This window comes from Daldinia childiae (genome assembly GCF_008694065.1).
Source record: "Daldinia childiae strain JS-1345 chromosome Unknown Scaffold1, whole genome shotgun sequence".
NCBI classification, from domain to species: Eukaryota; Fungi; Ascomycota; class Sordariomycetes; order Xylariales; family Hypoxylaceae; genus Daldinia; species Daldinia childiae.
Genome location: NW_022984642.1, coordinates 829835 through 857190, shown reverse-complemented (window position 1 = coordinate 857190; position 27356 = coordinate 829835). Strand labels below are relative to the sequence as shown.

The window sequence follows — 27356 nt, the reverse complement described above, 5'->3', positions numbered from 1 at the left end:
CCTACTCCCTACTCTTGAGTGCTATGATATTCCTAGGTTAGTCTGATCTTTTAGTGGGGGATGGTCTAATATCCCCGTCTCAGTATTCTCCTATAAGTATAGCTTATGTATAGGTGATACTTAAAAAGCATATTTTCGACTAAGTTTTTGAATAAGAGCTCGGGTAGACTTATATCAAAGTCAAATGTTGTGCTCGCATGACATAGCATTGTCAAAGACATAACTACGTCACATCTGCATGCACTATATCTAGCGGATAACACATTCGGGTCGAACTAATATACTCTTAACAACAATTAGTTACCAAAATGAATATCTCGGATGAAACAAACTCGTTCTTGAACACAGGTGTATATATTTAACGTGGTATAGAGACCACATATCATGTGAGGACCAATTCATGTAAAGGAGAAAGATAGAGCAAGGCAATAAGCAAGGGTGTTTACTCGTGCCGTCCCGGTTGGAGATTCGCGATAACGAAGGCTACTAACGTTATCTATAATCGTATATACAAGCATTGATGTACTTGTCTAACGTAAGACCTAACTTTAGCCTTTAGAAACTTCCAATGCTTGAAATAGTTACACACTAGCAATGTACTTAATGTACTATGAGGAGGGCGCCTGCAGCCTTATCTCTTTTTAACATTTGATCTAATCATATTTTCATTAAAGAATTGCGGGTCTGACAGCCTTGACAGCCTTGACAACTTTTAACATTTTCATGAGGTATGAGCCCTGGGCAGACCTGACAGCCTTGACAACTGGCAAGGTTTCTCGAAGTCCTTCCCGACTCAGCCGAAAGGGTCAACCAACTTTAATGTCTTATCACATCATCTCCTCACTTTTTTTCCTTTGATATTATTTGCTTGATTAGTTCAACTCGACTTCTTTATTATTGGGATAACTATCTTCTATTTTGCGATCGCATCCCTTCCTTCACTTGATCAACTAATTCCGGCCTCTTCTACGCTCTGTCGCGGGAGAGTTATTATCGTATTCATATCACACCATCCGAGCGTTACCTTAGCACGTCAGTGCGATTCAGCTGAGCGCCAAAGCCGACCAACCTTTCAGCTCCTAAATAAATACCGCGTCATTTGCTTCCTTCTCTATATATTTTTATCTCACTTGGAGGGAAGCCACTATGTCCGAACGAAGAACCAGGCGGCAGGCCGCTTTGGCAGCAGCGGCAGCAGCAACAGGAACACCTACGGCTGATGAGGCTAACGACACTCTTACCAACATCAGTCAGCACGAAGCTACTATAAACGGCAACGACAATGCTAATAATATCAACAAAGTCGGTAGTAACGGCAATGTCATTGCATCATTAGATCCTAAGGTTGATAACTATCCGAAGGAAAATATCTTCTTATTTTGGCCTAATATTATAGGTATGCGCTTACTACATATGTTCATGCAACACTTGTGGTTCTGTTACACAGCTTCGTGGTGTTTTACATGATAGTTACCCTTGTTGTAGCTCGAACTGACCTAGAAGCTTGAAAAATTTAGGCTACTCTCGTATCGTTCTAGCTATCGCATCCCTCTACTATATGCCCCTTCACCCGCGGACATGTTCTATACTTTATAGTATCTCGTGCCTCCTCGACGCCCTCGATGGCTATGCGGCTCGTTATTTTGAGCAATCGACCAAATTCGGCGCTGTATTGGACATGGTAACAGATCGATGTACTACCTCATGCTTACTCGTCTTCCTATCCTCCGCCTTCCCGCGATGGGCGATCGTATTCCAAGGGTTGATTACGATAGATTTCGCAAGTCACTATATGCATATGTACGCTACATTGGCTATGGGTGGTTCGGAGACTAGCCACAAGAACGTAGACAAGTCACGCAGTTGGCTACTGAATCTTTACTATACCAATAAGGTCGGTTTCTTATCTTGTCTAAACCGCCACCTTGAGTTTTAGCTTACCAGATCTTAGGTCGTTCTCTTCGTTTGCTGCGCCCTTAACGAAATTTTCTTTATCGCATTGTATCTACTATCTTTCTCCTCGCCACTTTTGTCGCCACAGCTCCTCGAACCCCTCGGCGAGTCGAAAGCCGCTGCTATCCAGACTGGGGCACAAGTTAATAGTTCAGTCCTTCGACAGCTATTCACTAACCCTTATAGCGCCGGTGCCCTGGAGATGGCCCGCGCAAACAAGATGGATTCGACTTTCCCTTGGATCCTTGCTGGAGTCAGCGCCCCGATCATGGCATTGAAGCAATTCCTAAATATCCTCCAGCTCGTCAAAGCAAGCAGGTGGCTAGCCGAAGGTGACGTAAAGTCGAGAAGAGCGGCTGGTTTACCGAGGCAAAAGGGCGGGAAGCGTGCTTAAAGAAAGCAGATATATTTCCTAAGCAGAATGATGACAGATCCGCAATCAGATAGTTGTGTAGAATAGCACAAGCCTGAACGCAGTGAAGCCATGGTGATAGTGTGTACGAGGTGTCCTATTTCATTAAAGGAGCGTTAGGCATCAGGAAGCCGGTACGGTTCTTATTCAACGGTTGCATAGGATCGGACATGGAAAGCATGGAAAGGGATCTGACTTGATAACCGGTTATGTTCGTCGCAAGTCGATTAAGGGGGGGCTAAACAGGGTAAATTAAGGTGCATGTCCAGAGGACACCAAGGGGTTAGTCTTCGTTGTAAATATATAATCCTAATAATGAGTTTTCATTAAACTCACGTCTGGTATAGAGAGCAATCGATGGGTACGACGTTTTGAACTTATCGTTTTATGATTGGAAATAACTAAATAAAAGAGAGTTGATCTTACACGCCGAGTTATAATGACTGTTATGTTTCATAGTGACACCCATCGGTGATCTATCTATTCGCGACGGCTTGCATTAGTAGGAATAGGAGTATCCACCCATTTTCTTTATTACGATCTAGGAGAAGAGATTTATAGTATAGAATACTTATGATATAGAATCATATCCAAGGCTCAACCATGTCCTAAGGGTACATAATCACCATGTACCTACCTGGTACCTAAGGTCTACGAAATATCGTCAGTGCTATATCCTGTCCATAAGGATCAGTCAGGCCAACACAAGTACATGCATACCCGCTACCTATCCCGCTTCCCGCTCCCCGCACCAGGAACATGATTACTATTCATCGGAGTAATAAGCCGCATGCATAAGGCTGCGTACCTAAGACAGACAGACAGACAATACCTGGGTACCCCTAACGAACAAGTCCCGAATGTTTCTCCTATTAACTACGTTTCTCCGGGGCCGAATAGAAAGAAAGAGAAAAAAAAAGCATAGGTAACTATAATAAAGAATTCGGAATCTAGTAATAATAAGCGAATGGGCTGGATCTGGCTTACGCCATGTCGTCGTGTCTCGGTAAAAAATTAGGGCGGAAGCTGTCCGATTGGAATATGTATGTATGGATGCAGGTAGGTAGGTAGGTCTCAGCTGCAGGAGGCTGAAGAGTTTTAACTTGACCTCCGTGAAATTGCTTTATTAGGGAGCTGTGATTGGTGAATCGGTCGTGTCTTGAGGGCTTGTCTTCAGCCCTTATACACTAGCTGCAGATATCATTTAAGCTTCATAGGTATATGCTACGTCAGCCTGGGGGAGGGAATTGAGATACAAATCGGTGTCTATCTGGATACATGTGACCTTTAGAGATGTTTTTGGAATTTACTATAGGCAGATGTGTCTAGAATCTGGCAAGGAATGGCGTCTACATACATGTAGATGTGAATATAACATCACGAAGTAGGTATACTCCTTCCCCCACCTTACGCGGGATATCCCGTCGGTGGCGTAATGCTATACCTGCCCACATTGGTGCCGAGAAATAGCTCTCAAAGCCACACGGCTACTGATCGATTATATTGGGTAGCCATACATATATGTATCTGGCTTACATACCCCCCTTTTTTGCTACCGGTAAAGTATGATAGGCATAACGAGTCTCCATACCTAACTACAACCCGGAGATCCCTAGGAATACTATCAGGCGAGATGCATCTGGCACTATACTTATGCGGGCTTAACCTCGACCTAGAGCTAAAATACCAAGTGCTGCAGAGAAAGTGGTACGCGTCATACGTCAAATGACATTGCAAATGTCCGAATGGCAACGGAAATAGGACCGGTCCCGCGGGAGGATCTATGGAAAGGAAGTTTTTCTTAACTAGGTATCTCTAGCTAAGATTTTGTTAACCTCCTACGAACCATCATTGCTTGCTGTGGGAGACGCCAAGTTTAACTATGGGATTTATACATGTGACCAGGGCGCATTCTTTTTGAATACATCTAGACAGCGGAAAAAGAAAGAAAGCGGCGTCGAGATGATCGACGCTTCTGCATATGTATCCCGCTGAAGATAGTAAGTATACTACCCACAAGTACTCCATGCAATGATCCCAAACGCCGTCCTTACGATACTATCCTATAGTTGCTATACCGGGGTTAGCTTTACCATCAGGGGAGGCTTATGCCAGGCAATATAATTCTTCTGGTTTTCGAGCCAGTCTCTGCACTCGGCCATTAATTCGATGTCGAAGTTATAAATAAGCTTGGCTAGGATGACTCGAGTCTCCATACGTCCCATTGTGAGCCCGAGGCAGTTCAATGGCCCAGAGCTAAACGGCTATAGATATGTAGTTAGCATTTGCTTGACCTAATATTGTGTTGCGTATTTAGAATTCTAAATGCATATTATATCCGAGCGTATAGTATCCATGATTTCAAAGTTATGATGCCGTAGGAAAAGAGAAAAACCAAGTAGGATGTTCAGACATACCTGGAAGACCTCTCTTGAGTCATTGATATATCTCTCATCGCCTAGCCAACGTTCAGGGACGAATTTCTTCGCGTCTTTAAAATATCTCTCCAGCCGTCCGATAGCATGGTTATGGATGCCAATAATAGAGCCTTCGGGGATGAAATAGCCATCCACAGCGCAGCCTCCAGATGACATCAGTCGAGGGTTAAACGACGTTGCAACTGGAGCCCAGACACGCATAGACTCATCGATTGAAGCTAAGAGGTATGGGAGATTAATAACGGAAGCAGCTGTAATATCCTGCTCTGACCTGAACGTAGACCGAATCTCACGCTTAACTCGGTCCATAGCTTCTGGATGAGTGAGCAAGAGGAAAAGCGTAGTAGCGGATGCTGTTGCTACTGTCTCCGATCCGGCCGTTACCAGCATCTGGGCATTGGCATACATCTGCTCTTTCGTGAGAACCTCGCCGGCCTTGCTTTCGCTAGTAACGAATGACATATAATCTGGATGATCCGTCTTCTTAGAAGCCATCCTCTTGTCCACCAGATCTAGAGTAGTCCTAAGATGATAGTCCTGCGCATCGGCAAAACTCTTTGGAATAAGGAACTTTTGCCAAACCCACAGTGCCCAAGACGAAATGTCGTTTAGGGCGTGTGTATAAACCCCCGACGTGAAGTAGGCCATACTAATTTTAATCCAAGGATGGTATTGCTCTTTCTCAATGCATTCGAAAACATCTTCGCCAAATACTAAGTCGCCTTGGATGTCGAAAGTCGCCCACATAGTATACTTTTCAATGTCTACAACATCCCCCCTTGCCGAGGCATCGCGTAGTTTCCGGATCATAGAGTCGATGTATCCCATTACGAGGGGCTCCTGTTCGCGTGACGCCTTTTCGGAGAATGCAGGGTTAAGCTGGCGACGTATTCTAGCATGCTCCTGTACTTCAGCTTGAAACATGCCCACGGCACCGAACTTCTCCTTAAGCGGTGCGGCCCGCGAATCACGGGTTAAAGGCCCTCCTTTACCATAGCGAGGACCATATAGATCTTTGAAAGATGTGGGACCGGCACAAGAGACTTCATCGGGGCCGACGCGTACGATGGGGCCATATTTCTCATGTAGCTCGGCAAACTTATAAGGGGATCTGCCCTGTGCTCGAGACCAGCTTATAGGAAGAGGCGAGATGGCGTATAGCTTTGGGCCCGGTATAGGGGCTAATGAGTGGAAGAAGGCATTGTAAATAAGCTTAGTAATTCCTATTGCTAGAGACTTATACGAAGTTCAGCAAAGATAAACTTGGACAAAATGATTTAGTTATCCTTACCAATAGAATAGAAAATATTAGAAGCTCTAGAAAAGAGGCTCTCCGGAACGGTTCTACGAGTATAGTAAATCCTGCTGACATTTTAGCTTCGTGCTTGATATTGTTATCAAGGCTCAACAAAATACACGTACTTTTATTTCCCTAATACTCTAAAACACCAAGCTCATATATAACTACTCATCGTTATCTTTTAGTCTATCTATTCCCGCGGCTCGAGAAAAATCCGCGAGAGCGGGGAGTTATCTATGTCACGTCATACTTGATACTTGATATGTAAGTGAATGAGTGATGAGTTTATTTATAGTTCATATCCCATAGGCCACAGCATGCTGGTGATAACAACCGGCTATAATATAAACCATATAGTTATCTTGGTTGATGGGTTCCCGTAATATCGGCACTTGAAAGACATAAGCAAGCATTGACCATCGACATGTAAGGTGACGGCGTTACGACTTGGGTGATTAAACGAGAGCCGGCAAGATGTCTTCTTATCCACTCAATCGGAGCGGATACCTGTTCACGTGTATCGTTCTAGTATAGACTGCATAGCTGCTGAAGAAAATTACTAATGATGGATGTGTAGTCTCTATTTTGGGACTCTCTTATATGAGATTAGGGAGCCTAGGAGTTGCTCCAGCCGTTATCTCTTATGTATAAGAGGAGTCCAGACTCAAGCTGCATAGAAATGGCCAAGATAGTGTAGATCGGTAGTTCTTAACAGTGTATTTCCAAATAATCTTATTGGTTACATTCGAGATGACTCTGTACGAACAGTTGGAGTAGTATACCTAGAAGTACTATCAATAAATAAATGAAGGTTGTACAGAATAGAACCTGAGATCAATGCGGCTTACGGTGATGGAAGAGCATTTCTCCACTGGGCTGCAGGAGGGAATACCCTAACTGATAGAGGACTAGCGGCTTTACCCCACTACCTGGGAAGCTCACTGGCTTAACATCCATTCAATTCAAAGTTCCACCAAAAGGACACAGCTTACAAGGTACATAACCCCACATATCTACAAAATTCAAGGTTTACCTACGGATGTCCCTTTCAAAAGTTTTTACCATAGGGAACCCCTGTCAAGATTGTCACCAGCTGTCTAATACTTGGCCAGCAACTGTCGGGTGATTTAAGGATGTATACATTATTATTCCTAAGGTTTACTACTAGATTTTACAGCCAAATATAATTTTAAAATAAAAAAAAATTATTATATATAAAAGAAGTCTTTTATATTTATAATTTAAATTTTTGGGGAATTTTAGAATCCAGTTTAAGAAAGTTATATCTTATTGAAATAGTAAAGTAAAATAAGATACATATGTTAAAAAGATAAGTAGCTGTTGCCAAGCTTGGTCAAAGCTTGCCGGGGGTGACAAGGGTCTTCCTATGGTAAAAACTTTTGAAAGGGACATCCGTATATCAAAGTTCATTATCACGAGCTTAATCGATAGAACCTTCTTAAAAAAGTGTCTAGACCGACAGACCGATAAGAACGACACAATAACCAAATACTCCTCAGCAACACACCTAACATCGCAACATCCTCACAAACCATCAATCGATCATCTACTCACCCACCATGTCACATCCCCGAGTCGAAGAAGTATCCGACAGCGATCTCTCGGACCCTAGCGAGGGAGATATCGAAGACTTCGTCGAAACCGACATCCTACGACAAAAAGTCCCCGCGACCACCACCTCCACCACCACCTCTTCCTCCTCCCCATTCCCTTCCACCATCAACCCCACCCTCCAACACCCCTCCTCCGCCCCCCTCGCCCAACAAGTCCAAGCCAGCGACATAAAAGACTACCAAATGCTATACCCCGTCTACTTCGACCTAACACGGACCCGCGCCCAAGGCCGCCGCGTATCCAAATCCCTCGCCGTGAAGAACCCGCTCGCGCGCGAAATCGCCGCCGCCTGCGCCGCCCTACGCCTATCCCCCGTCTTCGAGGCGCACCGAGTCCACCCCAAGGACTGGGCGAACCCGGGCCGAGTGCGCGTGAAGCTATCCTCCGGAAGTAAGGGTGGAAGCAATGCCAACCCGTACGCCGCCGACGTCAAAAACAAACACCACCTGTACATCCTAGTAGCGCAGCACCTGCAAGCCCACCCCACGACCGACACGAGCGACGCCCTGCGCCGCGTGCGCGTCCCCGGCCTCGGCGCCCCCGACGACGACGAGCCCTGGCCGCGGCCTGCCGTCCCGCGCGGCTGGAAGATGGGCGAGCTGCTGCCGGCGTATAGCGCGGCGATGACCGGGGGCGGGGTCAGCGAGAACGCGTTTAAGGATATGATGCGGGAGATGCAGGGCGGAGCGGGCGGGGGGCCGGCTGATATGATGAGTATGCTTGGCCAGGGGCTTGGAGGAGCGGGGCCTGGTGGAAGTGAGGCTGGTGGAGGAGGGGGTGGAGGTGGGAAGAAGGGTAAGAAGGGAAAGGGGAAGGCGTGAGTGGAAATTCTAGCTAAGGCTCGAAAAGGGTAGCTTCTAGGATGACACGAGAAGAGATGAGATACGAGATGTAAAGCTCCTCGAGTGGGACAAAGGGGAAATCAGACTCCCAGTATCATGGCATATCCTCTCCGAACACGTCTCTACAACACAAAAGATAAATCAATGAATACATCATAATGGATATGTGACTTCAACATCTGCTATGCGCTGCTGGCTACGCTGCAAAGAAAAATTTGTGTGTGTAATGATACAAATACTTGTTAATCAAGGGTATCTCGACCTCTCCCCTTTCGTAAGCCCCCAATACTCATCATCCTAGGTATGTGATGTTACACTTTACATAGCCGCAGCAAGTCTTCCCTGTAGCCCTTCCCACTCCCTAGACCCAACGATCTGGACCTCTCTTGCGCCAACACCGGGAATCACCTTACCATCAGCATCAGGGAGTCGGATCTGCAGTCTCGCAGCGGCCTTACGCATCATCTTCGCGTGATCGGGCTCTTGATGTTTTTTCCTGCCTTGCTCGGCGGTAAGCACTACCCTCGTCTTCTGGATCACGGATCCTTGCCAGCTGTTCCACGTTGCGTAGTCTTCAGCTTGTTTCGCGGCGTGATACTGCGGCGTCGCCTTCGCGGGACGCCATGCCATCTTGTCTTTCGGCAGGGTGCTCAAGTCGTAGACCTTGGCGGATGTCGCGAGCTTCAGGAGTTCGCCTAGCGCATCCCTACCTTCAGCTGCCACGAGAGCCCTTCGCTGTTCTACAACGGGAACAGGTTTCTGCAGAGGCTCGGCAAGCCAATCATGTCGGGCTTGTTCCGTTGCACGCGCGCGCCGGTTATCCTCACGTAGGTACCGAATAGCAGCTTGTAAGCTAGCGATGTCGTTTTTAAGGGCATCCATCTCACGTGCTGTAGCCACCGCGCGCTCCTGGCCGGCTTTCGCCCTGCTACCGTTGGAGCCGGTCTCGTCGCCAAACGCCCTACTATCGCCGGCGATCTTCTTCCACTTGTCGCGGTCGACCTCGAGGGTCTTGGCCTCGCGGTCCTGCTGCTCGATGTCCTTCTTGAGACTTTCCACGAGCTTCTGTGCGTCCGCGAGCTGCGCTTCAAGGTCCGCCATGCGAGATGCCTTTGCATTTGCGTCCCGCATGCGTGCCTCAAGCGTTTCGATGCGGAGGGCAGCTGTGCTAAGGTTCTCATCGCGTAGAGCGATCGTACGACGAGCTTCGTTGTAATGCTCCTTAATTTGTCGCAGCTCTTCCTCGGCATCAATCGGGATCGTCTTGAGTGCCTTAAGCTCCTGCGCACGGAGGATCCATGGCGCCTGGCTGCGTTCGAACTCCTGCGTCTGCGATAGATCGGCGCAAACAGCAGCAAGGTCAGTAACTTGACCAGTGAGCGTGCGAAGTTTAGAGAGATAAGTCGAGAAGAGATCGGATTCGGCGGACGAGAATGCAGTCATGATAGTATTATGGACGGCGCTCTGAACCTCTGGGTATGTGAACGGCTCTGCGCGACCTTCCTCGCTGAGTAGCCTATGAAGGTCCACGCCAATCTTTCGAGACATTTCTGTAAGCTCTTGGCTTGCAGCCTCACATTCTTCAAATGCTTCCACAGTATCAGGAGTAAGAGCTAGTGACCTAGCTCTAAGATCCTCCAGAGATCGCACTGCCTTGCTAATAATCACCTTAGCGCTACGGGTCTGGGTAATGACGGCTTCAGATTTCTTCGCGAAATGTTGAGCAAGCTCGTCTTCATCACCGTTGGGAGGCACAACCCTTTGGACCATATCCTTTATTATGTTAAATGCTGTAGCAGCAGACTCTAGATGGCTCTGCATCAAGACTGTCTTCATCTGCATCTCATCTGCGAAGCTTTCTAGACCTTGTGAGATGTGGACCTCGCCCAGATGTGACATAAGAGCAATGGTGCGTTGTAGCTCGCTGGCACATTGCTTCTCTTTCAGCTCGTCGCGTCGAAGGCCATCGATCCAGGTATTTAGAGCTCGCTCGACGGGTTCTAGCTCGTACAAGGCGCCTTCGTATTTGGCAAATTCCTCTAGTGAACAGTGACTGATAGCGTTGACAAAACGATCACACATGGAAGATACCCAAGTAAGTTTATCCAATGCGTCGCAGCCAGCGAGTGCATCATCTTCAAGGCCGGGGTGCGGCTGTTTGTTGACACGTTCTTTAACAAAGCCATGTAGCAAATTCGCCTTGAAAGCCAACCGGCTAAATCGCAGCAACGCCAGGACAGAATCTCTGTCAGTGTTGTAGCTCTCGGGCAAGAACAATTTGACAATCTGGAGATGTTGTTGCGCTTCCTGGGCGTCCATGCGCTGCAGCTCTAGATCGATGGTCTTGATCTGTGTCTTCACGGCTGAGAGCTGGAGTTTCTGATTGAGATCCATCATCGCTCTCGATTTGCTGTTGAGTTGCTCAGACTCGGCCTCGTTAACGGCGTGAGATGCACGCATATCCTCTAGGTCGGTCTGGAGATTAGTGACGAGCTCTCTAAATCGAGATAGCGTGTATTCCAAATCTCCTATGGTATCGTCCTTCTCAGAAGCTCTTCGTGCCTGCTCGGAGATGATACTATCCTTGAAATCGAGTTCATCTTGCATTTCCTTCTCATTCTGAACATGGTTAACCTCAAGCTCATCATTGATCTCCTTGAGCGCTTCGAGATCATCTATCATGGCCTTCAATTCGTTGATATGTTCAGACTGCTGTAACTTCTCGTAGCTAAGTTGCTCGATCATGCTCTCCGCACCTACGTTGTCATCTAACTGCTGTCGGAGGTCCTCGGCACGGGTCTCGGACTCTAACAGTTTCTCCTTGGCGATCTGGTACTGCTCCTTTATGGCTTCGAAATCTTCCAAGTCCTTTTCAAGTGCTTTGATTTGCGATTTCGATTCCTCTTCTTGCTCTTGGGTGAGATCTCGTAATCTAATAAGAGCTTCACGTAGCCGCTCATTGTGTCGTTCCATTTGAAGCCATCCTGTACTTGCTCTTTCATCAGGAGACATACCCTGGGAGTACTCGGCATTCTCCTCGCGTAGAACCTCCACTTCGAGCTCGAGTTCCTCTGCTTTTTGCTTCAAGGCGTCAAGTTCGGCTTTATAGACCTCGGCAGTCTCCTCGGCCATCTCGCGGTCTAGTGTTGCCAGCTCCATGACGGTTTCATGCTCTGCTTGTAAGTTCTCGATCTGTACTAGTCGTTCTTCCGCTTCCTTTAATTGCTTCCGTAGGGCGGAGTTTTCCTGTGCCGTAGACTGGTATTTTCCCTCGATCTTTTTATTAATAGATTCGAACTTGTCCCGTTGCTCCTGAATTATCTCCAAATCTTTGATCTTTTCCCGATCCTCCAACCGTTTCCGCTCTAGGACCTTTAGTTTTGCTTTTAGGTCCTCATTCTCCCTAGCTGCACTAGTAGCTGATGTACGAGTAGATGTAGCCGCACTTGGAGGCGCTTTAGAGCTTGCTGTGCTCGCTGGTTGTTTAGAAGATGTCGTCGAAGACGGCCCCGCAGAAGTGAGCTTCTCTAGAGCCTTTGTTCTAGAGCGCACGGGACTTATCGTCTGTTCTCCATCGCTCTTAAAGGGAGAGCCCAGATCCGATCTGTTGCCACCCTCATTTCCCGATAAGGAATCCCCCGACCGTACTCTCCCAGCAGTAGGGCGAGATCCGCGAGCAGTCCCAGTAGAGACTCGTGCGCCAGGAGGCCTTGTGGTACCACTAACAGATCTTGTGGTACCAGATGACGTCGATACCTGTCTTCTATTGCCAGCAGAAGGTAGCGCTGGCGGCCCCATAGAGGTTCTAGTATTCACAGGTGGAGGACGAGGCCTCGCTCCAATGGAAGAAACGCGCGCATTTGATGGCGTACCGGTTCTCGAGTTCGAAACGCTAGGCGGGGCAGTCATTCCAAGTTGCTTCGTAGGAGACTTGGTGGGAGACTATTATGGCAAGGTTAGAACGAAAGAAATGCGGCGGTATATTAGTATAAGCTGTACTCACCCTCACCATACTGGACGGTCGAGAAGATGAAGACCTCCTAGGTACTGGACTCGGACTAGGCGCATTCAAGCTCATTCGTTTGCCCGTCGAAGGATCCGTTACAGAATTTGATCGTCCCGCTACGGAGCTTGGCCGTCCCGCCACAGAGCTTGGTCGTCTAGCAGTTGTGCCTGTTCGCGGCCCTCTTTGAGCAGGGGCAGCAGACCTAGTAGGCGGAGCAGACTGGATCACTGCCGCTACGGTAGCGGGCCGGACGAACATGCCTCTTCCCGGGGAGCAATCGAAATAGCGTTCGCCCTGGACGGAACCATCATTCTTTCCCCCATCATCCTCAAGCTCGATACCTATCCAGTCGCCCACAGCGAAATGGGTTTGTCCAACATATCGAACAATCGCATTGCGGCCGTCGGTAAGCCGAATCGTCTGCCCGACTTCGACATCCGACATTCTGGGCAGGAATTCCTCGAAATTAGTTCATAATGGACCAGGGCGTTTGGTATTGGCCCTGAAGCTTGACGTTTGAAGCTCTTTGTTCTTAGTTAAAAAGTAAAAAGTACAAAGTACGCGTTGCTTGTTTCGTCACGCGAATGATCATTACCTCCTTATCGGGGCTATTGCGGAAAATCACAGTGTGGTAGTACAGTGTTTTGTTTAGCTGCATATAGTAGAATTATCACTATATCAATAGCATCGAATAGGAGGCACCTTTACCCAGCCTGCCTTTACCTAAGGTACATCAACGTATCGTATCACATGCAGCTGTGATACACCAAATAACAACCTCCCTAACCTACAACTTTCTATAATTGAGACTTTTGATAAGTCAATATAGAAGAAAGTTTTAAGACCAAAACGCGAATAAGGGGTATCAAGATTTATGTTGCCTTATTCTACTCCCGAAATCATCACCATTAAGTCTCGATGCCACCACCCTCAACACAGCTTCGTCCTACCTAACTTAGGTCTCACCTTTATCACCAATACCCCGACCTGACACGACCTGAAGTGAGACTTTGTGGCATCGCGGAAAATAAAAATAATAAAAAGGTCAAGTGATCTTATAAACCGCCAAAAAAAAACGGCCATATGTAGAGGGTATGTATATGATGCCATTCGCACAACCCTTCCCCGTCTCGTTTCATTACCTACAATACATACATTCATACATACAACATACATACGTACATGATTTCCCCTTTTCCCACACATGTGTTTTTTACGTACGTACAAGTGTAATTTAACCCGCCACAGCTAGCTGAGCACAAATTCATAAACTATGCAACATAGGGTATTGTAAACCTCCTCTCTTGACGCTCTTTTTTTTCTCTCATCCGTGAATCAATAAATAGGTACGTGAAAAATAAAAATAAAAACCCCCATCGATAAAATTCATGAACGCGGCGGTGGCGACGGCAGCACAAAGCCCGCCTTGAAACTCCCGCTACGCACCCACTCCATGATCTCGAAGCCGAGCCGCCGCTCTAGCTTCTCGTCTACTACTGCTACCCCCTTGGCCCCCTCTGCCACGTGCAGCACCATGACAGCCGGGTTGACGAACTCCAAGAGACTGTTGCCTTGAGCTTCTGCCTCGGCCGTTCGCTTAACGTATATCGTCAGATCGGGGCCTACGATCCCTCGCCAGAGCGTCGCTAGCCACTGCCAATGGTCGTCCGCACGATAGGCGTCGTTTACGTGCAGCGAGCTAGCGTATCTATCTGAGACTGTCAGGCTATAGCCATCGGATACGACGGCAACCGGAAGTCGAGGCTTGGTCTTCGGCGATACTTGGACGTCCATGGAATTCTCTCCCGTCTCGCCGTGCGCCGTGCTTGTTGGCGGCGGGTGGCTGGTGATGTATCTTATAAGATCTTCGGATATCTTGTGCCATTTCAGCATCTTTGCAACATAAGTCGCTAGGGGACTCAAGAACCCCGACCCTCTAGGTGGGCTGTTCTCTCTTATGACTTGTTCGTTTTCACTGGTATTACTATTATTCCTTCCATCTGCTTCTACCGGTCTTAATTGTGTCTGGGTATCTTCTGTCCAAGTCTTCACGGCATATTCTCCCGAAACAGACAACGCTTTCTCTACTACAGCTGCAACCTCTTTCAGTATGGCCGGGACCGCACCTTCGATGGCAATAAGAGGGCCTCGTGTTTCGAACAACGGCCCTCCCGGGCCAGGGGGTTTCAGGGGCGCACTAATCGAGCGTAGCACCTCTAGCTTCAGTAGGAATGGCCATCTCGGTAGGGCATGTTGTGGTTGCGGTTGCTTTGGGAGGGCATTGGCGCCATTTGGAATGGCATGACCGTGACCAGATTGGACGCTAGGGGGCACGCGTCCCGGTCCTGGTCCCGAGCTTATGGCGGGCGAGCCTGGAACCTGTGTTTGTAGCGGCGGCAATCGGAGAGACTCATCGAATGCAGAGGTATGACGAGTTGGTGTCGGAGCAGCTTGATACGACATTGATGTACGCGGCGGGGGTGGTGGTGGTTGCATGTGAGGATAATTAGGTTGGCCGGTCATTTGCCATTGCCTGCCTAGTCTAGGGAGTGGCCCAGGGCCATATCCAGTTGCCGACACTGGTGGGCCGGCGAGTGGTTGACGGTGGTATCGCGGATCAGCAGACATATAGCCCATCGGTGGCGATCCCGGAGTAAATACGTTCGGCCCGTTGAAACGACGTCGTTTTGCATCCACCGGCGTTCCTATTGGCGACATCATCGGGTAATCCTCATCGATATTTTGCATGTGCGGTGGCATATATCGACGTTCTTGGCTGTCAAGAGACATGATGCTTGAACCTGATCCACGCCGTAAGTGGTCCGTCTCGATTACTCTTGGGTTTGGTATCGCATAGGACGGCATGTTAGGGCCCGGCCCCGCACCCTCCGGCGTTGCGGCACTGAAAGGAGTAGACGGCGTCCTTGGTGTCGCGATATAGCGTCCACCGCACTTAGGACAGTGACCAGGGTCTTCGCCAGTCGCCGGTATAGGCCTGCTGCCGGAAGCTTTGCCTCCTCGCCTAGGCTGATATCTGTAGTCAGGGTATTGACGCTGATGTCGGATTTTTTCCTCTTCTGCAAGCCGTTTCCAATTATTCTTTATCTCTTCGGGTTGCTCACGCCACTGTTCGCCAATGAGCTTTGATATCTCTGGGTTGGCTAGTCCCGGGTTCCGAGCGGCGACCTGGCCTTGGTAGTGCTGTCGATAAAGAATGAATGCTGTTGGAAGGGGTGAAAGCGAATGTCAGCTGTATGCTCCCAGATTCAAGTTTGCAACATGTTCAATTTGTTACCGGATGTAATAAGACAAGTCTCGACCCTTTCATTTCCGCCCCTTTGAATTCTAAATACAGAACACAGCACACGGACAAAGAGATAACCGTCCGAGTTACCCGTCTCGGGACTGGGATACATCTGAAACCTTGTCGTGTTTCTGGAGAAGCAAAGGGGAAATAGTAAAGGGTTGGAAAGAAGAGCGGTGGGGGATATTTTCGGCTCAGGTAGAGTCCCAAACTCGAGTTTGCTAAGGCAAATAGGATGACAGCAGAAAACATGAGTAAAACTTCTTTACGTACCGTTACGCGGCCTAGGAACCTTAGGTGCTTTTGTACAGAGACATATTAGGTCCCTAAGCCCTTCGGTTGTATTTGATGTTGCTGTACTAGGAGTATAAAGTCGAAGATCTTGGATTCGGGGTTGATTCGCCTCGTCCACGTCAATGGAGTATGCTCGTTTTCGACCCTGTCTTGTAGCGGCGGTTGCTAAGGAACTATCATCAGGTGGGTGTGCTTCTGGAGCTGCTATGAGGTTTGATCTTGCTGCTTCTACTTCCCTGTCGTCGTGGGAATTCGTTGCCATCGTAGACCGAGACTCAGCCTGTCTTGTAGGGCTAGTTGTCAGCGTAGCTGAAGAATCTGTAGTCTGGAGGGAAGACCGGTCATTTTGGGAGGTAGAAGGAGAAGGATAGCTGCTGCTAGGTTCGGTCATGTTCTTCGCAAACGGTGAATGGCCAAGCAGAGCGTGTCGGTGTGTGGGGAGGACGGACAGCTCAAAGAGCGGAGTCCCAGTTCGGGAGCATACACGAGCTCTCGCTACAACGACTACCAAGGCCTCAGGGGTCTGGCATCTGAAGAGAGAAGGATCCTTAGAAACGGTAACAGCGACGATGATGATGTGATAAGCTAACTAACTCGTAGTAGGGTGTGTATGTGGCTGTTGATCTGGGGCGAAGACATGAGACATGAATAAATGGTGGAGGTAACAACTAAGGGCTTGTTAGGATTGTTTTCTTTGTTGATATCCTTTCTATTCACAAGGCTTCAACTAAGTGACAATGACCAATAGCCAATAGCCAATGGCCCTAGGAAGAGAGGAGGTACACTTCAGGTGGTCAATGACCTTATGCCGTTGCCACTACTACTACTGCTTCTGCTGCTGACTCTCCTGCATACGCCCATACAAACCCAGCGTTGGCCATTAACAAAGTGTTTTTTCTTGCCAACGCAACTAATTAGTGGCTAGGGAAATAAGAACCAGCAGGTTAGGTCGAGAGAGGGAAAAAAGGAAGATATGTTTCTTTGGGACTATGTCTCGGGAATATACTGAGGTCCAGGCTGTTGCAGATTAGAGCCACTTCTCTCTACCTATCTTTTTTCTCCCCCTTCCTTTGTCCAGCGTTTGCAACAGCTAATATCTAACAATTACTCTGCCGTTCGCAGTAGTAGATAATAGGCCAGTCATTCTGATGATGACAAGAGTAAGTATAACAAATATATTAAACAACAAAGTCTATAAGGTCAATAGTCAATGCATACATATATAGTAGCCTTGTTCGACGCAGTCAAAAGAAATCAGGAAGTTTTCCTTCTTAACTGCTTGACACAACATGACAACCCCTTGGTTCAAAGCTACCTACATTAGGTACAATACACAGGTAGGAATGCTCTATGGTCTGCTGTCCCCCTGCTGGAACGGAGTGAATAACCTACCTAACACCACTGTCTCTTACGAGCTCTCATTCCCCCTCAATTGCTAGCAACAACAAAGACAATGTCAACCGAAATTAGTCTAGGTAGAAGTCACGTGGACCCATAACTTTTCATTGTCTCTAACCAAGTTTTTATGAAGAGTCGTCGTTTTGCAATGTCTCAGTATTATCTCTAGGGTTGGCGATCTGGAAAGCAACCAACCAGGTTGTCTCTCTATTTATATTGTGAACAACCAACACACACATACACATACACAGTACATTTAGGAACTCCGAAACCCCTCCGTAATGTAATTTTCCTATCCCGAATCCCTATTTCTCATAGTTTCGGGGCCGTAGCCTTGCGAAATTGGATTATTATGACAAGTCCCGTCCGTGGTCTAAGACCTCTCGTTTTCTTAAGACACAACGTGCTTATGAGATAAACCCTCGTCCTGTCTCACCGCTCAATAAGTCGGCACTCCGTCGCGCATCGAGGAAAAGCTCCTCGCACTCTGCAACATCTTTAATATCAATCTGACTACGACCATTGACTCGAGCGAGGATGCTATTTTTTGATAAATTAGTTACCAAACTACGTCGAGATGAGCAAGAAACATAGTAGACTATAGAATACATACCTTGCGGGAGTCAACAACTGAAGACAGTATCTAAGACTAATGCGCACACCGTGCTCCGCGATCTTGTCAATAGCAGCATCCGTGATCTGCACACCTTCTGTTGTTGCTCGGATGCGTACGATGCGTTTAATCTCGTCGGCTTCATACGGTGTGGTAGGGATTATGAGGAGTCGGGCTAGGAAGTCAGGGGGAATGCCGTGTGCGGCAACGACACCATCCGTACCGCGGATGGTGCACATACCACGGTTTGAGGCAAGCACAACAATCGGTGAGATTGAAGATTCTAACGCTCGGTTGAGATATGTAAAACACTCTATGTCAAGCATGTGCGCCTACTATAGATTAGCTTCCCGACTCGAAATCTAGTATGTTATGGTAGACGGGTATTACCTCATCAATGAATAAGACACCAGGGACAAGTTCAGCTACTCCCTGGTCGATGTATTTGCTGACAACTTTGTTGATCTCGTCTCGTAGCTTCTCTGTGATCTCCGTCATCTTGGGCTTCATAAGTTGACCCATCATGCTCATTATGTCTTGGCCGCCTTGGGGCCGGGCGTTGGCAACGTCCAAGTCATGAAGTGTAACATCTTGCACGATCTCTTTCTTCTTGTGCACCTCACCCTTTGGAATGGGGACATACTCCTCTGCTTCGAGATCGAATTCTGTGGCATATGCATCTGATCGTCCAACTCTTTTGCAGGCTCCTGTGTTCGCCTCAATGTAAATGACATCTCCAACAGTAACTCTCTCCTTCTGAATTGCTTCATAGATACTTGGATCTAATCTAAGCTTCTTCTGGCCCCTTGCACTCTTTAAACCTATCAGTAGCGTGCTGATAGTCTTTCCATAGCCACCTAGCGGGTTCTCAGCCTCTTCTGGGGTGAGCTCTGTGACTTCACCCTCGTAAACCTCTTTCGTCTCGCGCACTTTTAGCCCGATGGCTCTTCGGAAGTTTTCCATCAATACTTCGGTCTTCTTTACTTCGGTTGAGTAGATCTCGCTTCCGACAATTGGACAAAAGGGAATCTTGGTACCGAGTTCGTGGCTCAGCGCAAGCGCAAGTGCTGTCTTTCCGGTCCCGGGTCCGCCCGCGAGTAATACACCACGGCCGGCCATCTTCGAAGAGCGAATGAGGTCGACGATGACGCCAGCAGCCTATGTCGAGCAGAAAAATAAATTAGTAGCCAGCCTGATATAGGCGGACACTAAGAGGCAGGAACTTACCTCTCGAGCCTGCTGTTGGCCTACAAAGCCACCAGCCTGCTTCTCAGCTGTGCCATCGGACTTGAGGCCCAATCCTTTGATGTGAGTGTGAGCAGCAGTTCGATTTTCGCGATTGTTGCCTTTGACCTCGCTGATTTGCACCATCTTTGCGAAGGGATGAGTTTATCACTAGATGGTGGGAATAAATCGTGGTTCTAGGTAATGTAGATTCAATCAACGACCAATCTTGATTGCTTATTTGAAAAGATTTGTAGAGTTAGAAATCATATGTAAAACTAATAGCTTAGAAGTAGTGCTGAAAATCGGTGTCGCATTAGAAATTATGAACTTATCAGAGTTGGGAGCTTGGGTCAAGGAATTAATGTTAGTTAGAAGCTCTAAAGTCGCGAAACTTTTCTGGGTCGCGTCTGTGCGGTCCGTTTTTATACTGTGTTTGATTACTGTATATAAAGCTTCGATAGGTCCTTCTAAGCTCAAGGCAGATTACCTAAGTTAAAGATACCTACTTTAATACTTCATTTAATATACGCATCTTCTATCGCTTCTATACAATTCACCCTCAATCTATCTATAGAATCGTATCTTATATCTACTGTCGTTTAAGCATAACACCTTCTTCTTCATTCGCATCTCTATCCATATCCTCGCAAAGCATTGGTGCGTTTTCGTTATCCGTAGAGGTTGCAACAGCTATGTCTCCTCTCTCTATATCTTCATAATCGCCCTTCTTCGTTTCTTTCTTCGTAAGAACAACCCATAATGCACTACTAACAATGAGTCCGCATCCTGTGAGACTCATCCACCCCATACTATTGCCAAAGACCCAACGGTCGAAACCCGCCGCGAATAACATGTGTGTGTAGGTCATAGCAGTTGCACGGTTGCTCTTTTCGATAGATAGACCAGCTGTCATAAGTATCTGCATAATTACACCACATGCGGCGACCGCTATGAGCAGCGCACATTGGCGGATCGAATGTGGTAGTTCAAGACGTAGATCCGGTTGTCCATAGTCGAGCATCGGCGCAAGGGATAGAGTTGTGGTTGTGACGATCAAGGACCATGAGCTGAAGTAGTTGACTGATATCAAAGGGTGTGCCCGCTTTCCGATACATCTCAATGTCGTAAAAGCAACCGCTGCCCCAAGGACGCCCAAGAGCGCAACGCCAATAGCTTTCAAGCGCTCGGCACTTGTTGAGATATGCTCTCCACCAGGGTAAGAAGTTGCTTCTACCGTAGCATTTACGACGGCTTCCGTTACTATATTACTAGCTGCAGATGAAGAAGCTGCATCTGAGAAGAGAGATGCCGGCCTTGTGATGAGCACGACTCCTGCCAGTGCCACAAGCGACGAGAGCTGCTCAACTCGCGTAAAGGGTTCGTGCATGAATATATGACACAAATACCCAGTGATGTTAGGGGCGAGGAAAGTAATAACGGTTGCTTCAGCAAGCGGTATATACTTAACTGAGTACCACATACCGTATATACCAAAGAAACCAGAGAACCCTCTCAACACCAGGAGCCACCGAATATCCTTATGTCCTAATACGCCGTGCGGGATTCTCTTCCACCATATGTATGCGGAGGCACCGATAACTGTCATGCTCATCCTTGCAAAGAGAATTTGCATAGGATGCATGCCTCCTTCTTCTACCTCGAGTAGGCGAGCAATGAGATTCATCAGCGACCCGAAGAGCTGTGCTGCGAATACCAAAATTGGTGCTTTGTTTTTACGCCATATTGATCCAAACCACCCTCGAATTCCTAAGCCTGGGTGAGTCTTGCTAGGTTTTAAGGGTGGCCCGCCTTGTCCATCCAAAGAAAACCGATCTGGCTCAATGTCTACGACAGTTGGTAAGTCTGATTCGAATTCGCTGTTTTTCTCGGTTTTGTCGACTAAGACAGGGAGATAAGAGAGAACAATTTCATCACCATTGTCGAGCTGTTTAGTTTCGGGAATTAATATAGAGGACGGCATGATCACCAATATCTCCGAAGCGCTCTAACTAATCCTAAGGGCACCAATTCTGTACTCGTCCACACAGATTTAAGGACAACTATGAACGAGGTTTAGAATAGCTTTACAGCGAGTACTCTATCTTAGTTTCTCCCTAGTAAGTAATGCTGAAGAGACTGTTTAAGATAGGATTGGTTCTGGTAACTTATTTGGGCTGAAGATCGACCTGTCATAAGCGGGGGAAGACGAATTATTAGCAACCATAACGTGCTTCTCGTTAGAACGTACCCATCCCAAGATGCAACCACTACGAACCGAAGTGGCCGCATCCGCCGAAGTTTGTTGTGGGGTATGAGCACTCATATACTTGAACGGGATACGACAGTGTCGTTAAAGGTGGAAAAAGAGGTCTGCTCCACTAACAAGCGAGTGATAATACTTCGTACCTGGAACTTAGTTAATATAGGCTCAATGTTACTGGATCTTCTATCATAGCGAATATCTCGAGTTAAGTTTGAAAATAGTTTAACTAGTAGTTTAATTTAATTATCTGTAAACACTACTTTTATAAGTTTTTTATATTTCATCTTGGACTTCAAGGTAGGTTGTAGGTATCTACAGATTATTTTGTTACTTGCTTAACTAGGAACCTTGAAAATGTCATCTGTCACTGGAGCAAGACGATATAAGCTACTGACAGGATCGTCCTATCGACCCCGATGTCGCGATCTATCCAGCGAATCGGTAGTTACCCCGCGTGGGTCGCAACGCCGGACTAGCCGGCCTAGCAGGCGCATGATCCGGGGCTGAGGGTCGCAACGGGAACCTTTTTGGAAGTCTGTCTTTATGTGTAAGTTAGGTTGGTAAATCGCGAAGGAGGGTTGTAATACTTTCAACTCCCGATGCGACTAGGCGTAGCAGTTAGTACCTGATTACTACCCGGAACCGGCAAGTATGCCACACTAATATATAGAGTGTCGGGATGTAAGATTGAAGGTATAAAGATGGGATGGTTTCAATAGTGTGGAAAGCCTAAGTAAACATGGGCATTACTAGTACTGCGCTACTTGATCTAAACCTTAGATGACATGTAGCTACGCTGGACGCGCCTGGATCTAAGATTCGCTTTGAGGTTATACATACCAGGGTTTGACATGTAAACTTGAAAATGGAAATTTTACTAGGTTTCGGGATGATACTTTTTTATGGTGCCAAGGTACTATAAGATATGACATTCTAAAGCTCTTGGTAAATCATTGTACTAAGCATAGATTTAATGACGAGAGTTGATATTCGGTACTCCCAATGTAATACTTGCTTTAAAGAGACCAGAAACTATTCTCATTGCTGTTTCTATAGATGTAGGTAAAGAGTAACTTTATGAGTTGCCCTTAACATTTTAGATCATCAGTACGAAGACGTAAGTGATGAACCTCTTACTACAAGGGCTTTCCCTCGATCTCCTTCGATCCCATAACTAGCTACATACCTACACATAAGGTATTGTATTAGGGTCTAAAGAAGTTGGCAATACGGTAAAAAGATATTTATGTACTCGTTATGCAATAGCTACATGATTCGAAGCTATTAGCCATTTATCGACAAATGGTAGTGACTGGTCTTGTTATACACGATGCCTTATCCAAATATATAAGATCACAAGAAAGATTTCCATTGAGATGCCGTCAAAACATGCGTATAAATAAGCAGGTACGCCTAATATATCTCATTTTCCACGTCTACACGCTTATACTGCCCATATACACAACACCCATCATCTACAATATATATTCATTCCCCATCCCCATCACCTAACCCCTAATAAGACCAACTCGCAACCGCCGTCCCATTAAGCGCCACACACACGCCTACCGTTGGGCCTACCACCACCGAGTCGCCAGTACAACCAGGCCCAGTCCAGCCCGACAGAGAAAGCGTATCCGGCCGCTCGTTGTATCGCACGCGCGCGGACCCGATGCCTGGCGTGGCTGTGTTCTGGCACGCACCGCGGCTGTATAGAAACGCCTTGATGCCGGTGGTCCCGCTGCAGTCGGCCGTTGTGCTAAAGAGCTCCGCGTAGAAGACGGCGGAGGGGTCGGCGGCGGCGCGGGATGCGGTGGCTAGGGCTGCTAGGCTGGGGAGCAGGAGGGCGAGGGTGGGATGCATTTTGTTGGTAGGTAAGTAGGTAGGTAAGGATGATTTCTCGCTGGGTGAGTGGGTGTAGTGGTTTCGAGGGTTATGAGACTTGCTTCTTTGATACTGGTGCTCGTATCTGAGGTCGTAGGAGTGAGGTGAAGTGAGTCTACAATGTTAAGGGGAGCTATAGCCGTAGTTGGCTGTCTATTTATACTCTAGACAAGAGGCTCTCGCCGGCTGTCCAGGCTGTAATAATATTAAAGAGTTATTATTAGAGCTGAGTTAGTTGTAATATATAAGTAATCTATGAGTAAGTAATTCGATCATGAACTACAAGCAAACCTTAGAAATCCTCCCGTCTAATATCTTGGCTCGGGATCGGAAGCACTAATGGTAAAAGGTCCCTGTCTTATAAACCGGACACACATGTTCCCCATACTTCGGAAGTATGCGAAGCTTTTACCTTCTGGATGTGGTTTGGTTGTTGCGTCTGGACTGGCAGACACCATGGTTTACGATCCTTCGCCTTGATTGAAGTGGCCACTTGGGACTTTCTATGAGTCCCTACCTAGGCTATCCGTAGGCTCGGTTAGATCTTGACCTTGCGGAGGAAAACGACGTTTCCAGTTTTTAAGTACCAGTATAAGCAATTATTAGAATGTTTCATACAGAACGACTCGATAGAAATCATGTAAATTGGTAGTAAAGCATGCACGTATTAGTCCTGAGCAAAAGAACCCGGCCTAGACTATCCTGACTCTAAAATGCAATCTGGTATTTACCTACCTCCAACGCCATTGCTATGCCTATAAAGATGCAAATTCATCATAGTCGCCATTCATAATGACACCGCGTCATATCACAACCAATGTCTATACCCGTCTATTTCGGCGTTCTCTTCCTCTTCTTGCTCCCCGCACCCTTCGCAGACGCCGACGCCGCCATATTCATAAGCTCGAGATCTTCATCCTCGTCGTCCAGGCCAAGCAGGTCATCCTCCCCACCAGCCGCGGCATTAGCAGCAGCAGCGGCAGCACTCTCCTTACCATGCTCCTTAGCAAGCGCATCGTCCTCCTGATCGAAAGTACGGCGCATCTCTTTTATTTTCTGGCGCTTCTCGATCATGCTCTTGACGCGGCCGAGGTACTGCGGGTTGCGGCGCAGGCCGAACTCGAAGTCGTCGAACTTGAGCTTCTGGCGCCCGGCTACCTGCGCGTGGCGACTCGCTTCGAAGCAGACTCCCTCTAGGAACTCGGTCACGATCTCGTCTAGCACGCGTACTGTGTCCGGCAGCGGGTCCTGGACGTCGCCGAAGGCGTAGAGGAGGGCGCGGACTAGAGGGGTTCGGTCAGTTTATTGGGATTGGCTGTGGGGTGGATATATTGGCATTGCGTAGCCAGGAAGATGCAATATACGTACTCTCTTTCGCATTGAAAGTCTCCTTGCCCACATTCTTACCAGCACGGGCGCGAGGCTCCATGGTGAACGCGAATAGTGCTGTTGTAAATATAAAATGGCGAGGCTATTATCTCCTTAGACGAAGGATTTCTGGCCTTATAAATTGAGGCGGGTCATTAATCATAGATGCGCGTAAGAGACGTTAGTAATATCGGATATCGGATGTCGAAGCTGATGTTTGACGGATAGAGAGAGAGAGAAGAGCGTAAGGCTGAGGAAGTCGTACCTCCATGTTTAGTACCTACATCAATGTAGGTAGGTAGTGGGGTCTAATCAGATAAATGTTAGGTACACCCACCTACCCCTGACATGTTCTGTCTGTGTAACTTGGAGCTGAAATTTAAACATTGGTACGTACCATCTAGCTGACAGTTTCCTCCATTCAGAATGGATCCCTGTCATCCATGCTTTTTCACGCTACGGATTACGGATTACGGATTATGGCCGGATAAGCTTCTCCTTAGGTAAGCTCTCCAACTCTACCGACAGCTGGCTTCTAGAAAGGCTGAAACCGTGAATCGCCGCACGAGTAAATAGAAAACTAACCAGCATTCGAGAACAATAAACGACGCGCATAATATTATCGTTAACTAAGAGCTCGGATTGACAATATGGTAAGTTTAAATTTTGATATATTGACATAAAAATGCTAATTACTAAATGTCAAATCCAGTCTGCGCTCTTCAACTTCCAGTCCCTCCTCCTCGTCATCCTCCTCCTTATCTGCACATGCGCCTACGTACACCAAATATTCCCAACGATTCTCGACAGGAATAAGCAGGGGTAGGTTTGGTTTATTACTATCCGAGTTTGCGCGCATTGTCACCTTGCGAATGAGGCTAAGCTTTTGTATTACAGTTTCATGGGTATTTTCTGGAAGGCTGCGAGAATAGGAGAGAGGCTAAGTCCATATATGAGTCTATGCTGCGTATTCATGGCGGTAAGCTAAATATCACCCTACTATTGCAATCTTATGCGGCTCACTAATAACGAATAGTGCTCGATGGTTATTGGTAACTAGCGCATCGGACGCACCCTTAAGTGTATCGTAGAGGACGAATGGAGTCAGGTTTGTTTTCAGCAACGGAGTAAACGGCAACATGGGGGTGGTGGGACGGTAATGGCGATATCATCGTGAATGGTCGAGTTTTACCTATCATCATACAATAGAAAACCTAATTATGCACCCACCGAAATAGCCACTATCATTGATTCTGCTATAACAAGCGAGCAACAAGCCTCGTCACATTTCGCCTTCCCGTCATCCTATACCGGTTGTTTAGCTCGTCACCGTCTGTTAAACATCAGCTTGTTGCCTTGCTTGGTGATCAAACGATGCGTTATCGTCGGCGATTCAGGCGCGGTGTACAAACTTGGGTTGCCGCTTGGTGGAACTTGGCCTCTACGCTGGTTCTGTTTAACCAAGTTTGTGGCGAGTGAGCTACGAACATGATAAACCTCAATAGAGCTGGCGATAGTACTAGGGCTATTTCCTGGAACTAATTGGTGGCCTGTTGATAATGTCTAGGTACACTGTAGTTATAATAATATCGACGGTTAAACGGTAATGATGTCTTGTTATTCAAATGGCAACTTTGCTGACAGATGGCGAGTTCTTGATAGGTATTCCTAGATTCCATATCACAGAATATTATACTTTAATTTACCTAAGTAATTGGTTGTGATACTGTAATAATATTAGTCACAAATACCTGTATATATTGCCACTGGATCACAACCAATCCTATTCTAAACCTATGCTTTTCTCATACTTGAATAGGAGAATATTTAAATACCTACATCCCACGCTTCGACCGAGGCTGACCTAGGACTATGTTATGTATGTGAATGCGCTGACAATAGCACTCCTTACACCCTCAGCCTTACATTATCTGCATGTAAGATTATAGTTCTTTCATCTTATGGGGATCGACCTACTCCTTAACACGACTCCCCTATTCCCGAGAACCTGGCAGAGACTGATGCGTGATTAATAGATGCGAACACAGGTTCGTACTCGATCCTTCGGCCTCTCTCCGGCTTTGTTGGGGGATGACTTGCATGAGTATATTAGATCCAAGGTGTTGCACGGCCTTAATATATTGGTATGTAGGGACGTTACGTTGAGTCACGGTCAATTGCGAAAGAAATTGGTTTATCATGCGTATGAATATGATAAATCCAGAAACATTATTGTAGCCTCTCGATAGTTTGAAGTATTATGCAGTCAGTTCGGGTAGATATACAATCGTACTATCTGGGTGTAAGACAATACATTTAAAGAAGAGGGAAAAGCGCAATATTATTACTATACAAATAATTTGAAGTCTTTGACGTCATAATCAGGGCTAAGAAACCGCTACATTTAGAGGCATTGATA

At 47.1% G+C, this 27356-nt stretch overlaps 10 protein-coding genes across 10 annotated transcripts; 3 read left to right on the top strand and 7 right to left on the bottom strand.

The window, feature by feature from the left end:
• Positions 1–1146: 1146 nt before the first annotated feature.
• Positions 1147–2347, top strand: GL218_00205 (CDP-diacylglycerol-inositol 3-phosphatidyltransferase; the record flags this gene model as incomplete). The annotated part of the gene is made up of 3 exons (XM_033576617.1): positions 1147–1396; positions 1518–1894; positions 1952–2347. 3 exons carry the CDS (start codon positions 1147–1149, stop codon positions 2345–2347), a joined length of 1023 nt encoding a protein of 340 aa, XP_033442170.1.
• A 2090-nt stretch (positions 2348–4437) lies between these two features.
• Positions 4438–6175, bottom strand: GL218_00204 (Isotrichodermin C-15 hydroxylase; the record flags this gene model as incomplete). The annotated part of the gene is made up of 3 exons (XM_033576616.1): positions 4438–4629; positions 4783–6039; positions 6095–6175. 3 exons carry the CDS (start codon positions 6173–6175, stop codon positions 4438–4440), a joined length of 1530 nt encoding a protein of 509 aa, XP_033442169.1.
• A 1508-nt stretch (positions 6176–7683) lies between these two features.
• Positions 7684–8559, top strand: GL218_00203 (Signal recognition particle SEC65 subunit; the record flags this gene model as incomplete). The annotated part of the gene is made up of 1 exon (XM_033576615.1): positions 7684–8559. One exon carries the CDS (start codon positions 7684–7686, stop codon positions 8557–8559), a length of 876 nt encoding a protein of 291 aa, XP_033442172.1.
• A 339-nt stretch (positions 8560–8898) lies between these two features.
• Positions 8899–13030, bottom strand: GL218_00202 (uncharacterized protein; the record flags this gene model as incomplete). The annotated part of the gene is made up of 2 exons (XM_033576614.1): positions 8899–12522; positions 12584–13030. 2 exons carry the CDS (start codon positions 13028–13030, stop codon positions 8899–8901), a joined length of 4071 nt encoding a protein of 1356 aa, XP_033442171.1.
• Positions 13031–13972: 942 nt separating this feature from the next.
• Positions 13973–16446, bottom strand: GL218_00201 (Repressor of filamentous growth 1; the record flags this gene model as incomplete). Its single annotated transcript, XM_033576613.1, has 3 exons — positions 13973–14479; positions 14678–15807; positions 16164–16446. 3 exons carry the CDS (start codon positions 16444–16446, stop codon positions 13973–13975), a joined length of 1920 nt encoding a protein of 639 aa, XP_033442174.1.
• Positions 16447–17989: 1543 nt separating this feature from the next.
• GL218_00200 (RuvB-like helicase 1) lies at positions 17990–19566 on the bottom strand (the record flags this gene model as incomplete). Its single annotated transcript, XM_033576612.1, has 4 exons — positions 17990–18122; positions 18196–18527; positions 18586–19353; positions 19423–19566. 4 exons carry the CDS (start codon positions 19564–19566, stop codon positions 17990–17992), a joined length of 1377 nt encoding a protein of 458 aa, XP_033442173.1.
• Positions 19567–20011: 445 nt separating this feature from the next.
• Positions 20012–21403, bottom strand: GL218_00199 (uncharacterized protein; the record flags this gene model as incomplete). Its single annotated transcript, XM_033576611.1, has 1 exon — positions 20012–21403. One exon carries the CDS (start codon positions 21401–21403, stop codon positions 20012–20014), a length of 1392 nt encoding a protein of 463 aa, XP_033441389.1.
• Positions 21404–23200: 1797 nt separating this feature from the next.
• GL218_00198 (uncharacterized protein) lies at positions 23201–23548 on the bottom strand (the record flags this gene model as incomplete). Its single annotated transcript, XM_033576610.1, has 1 exon — positions 23201–23548. One exon carries the CDS (start codon positions 23546–23548, stop codon positions 23201–23203), a length of 348 nt encoding a protein of 115 aa, XP_033441388.1.
• Positions 23549–24400: 852 nt separating this feature from the next.
• Positions 24401–24998, bottom strand: GL218_00197 (Transcription initiation factor TFIID subunit 13; the record flags this gene model as incomplete). The annotated part of the gene is made up of 2 exons (XM_033576609.1): positions 24401–24852; positions 24938–24998. 2 exons carry the CDS (start codon positions 24996–24998, stop codon positions 24401–24403), a joined length of 513 nt encoding a protein of 170 aa, XP_033441381.1.
• A 589-nt stretch (positions 24999–25587) lies between these two features.
• Positions 25588–25997, top strand: GL218_00196 (Protein kish-A; the record flags this gene model as incomplete). The annotated part of the gene is made up of 4 exons (XM_033576608.1): positions 25588–25590; positions 25650–25759; positions 25835–25916; positions 25974–25997. 4 exons carry the CDS (start codon positions 25588–25590, stop codon positions 25995–25997), a joined length of 219 nt encoding a protein of 72 aa, XP_033441380.1.
• Between the last annotated feature and the right edge of the window lie 1359 nt (positions 25998–27356).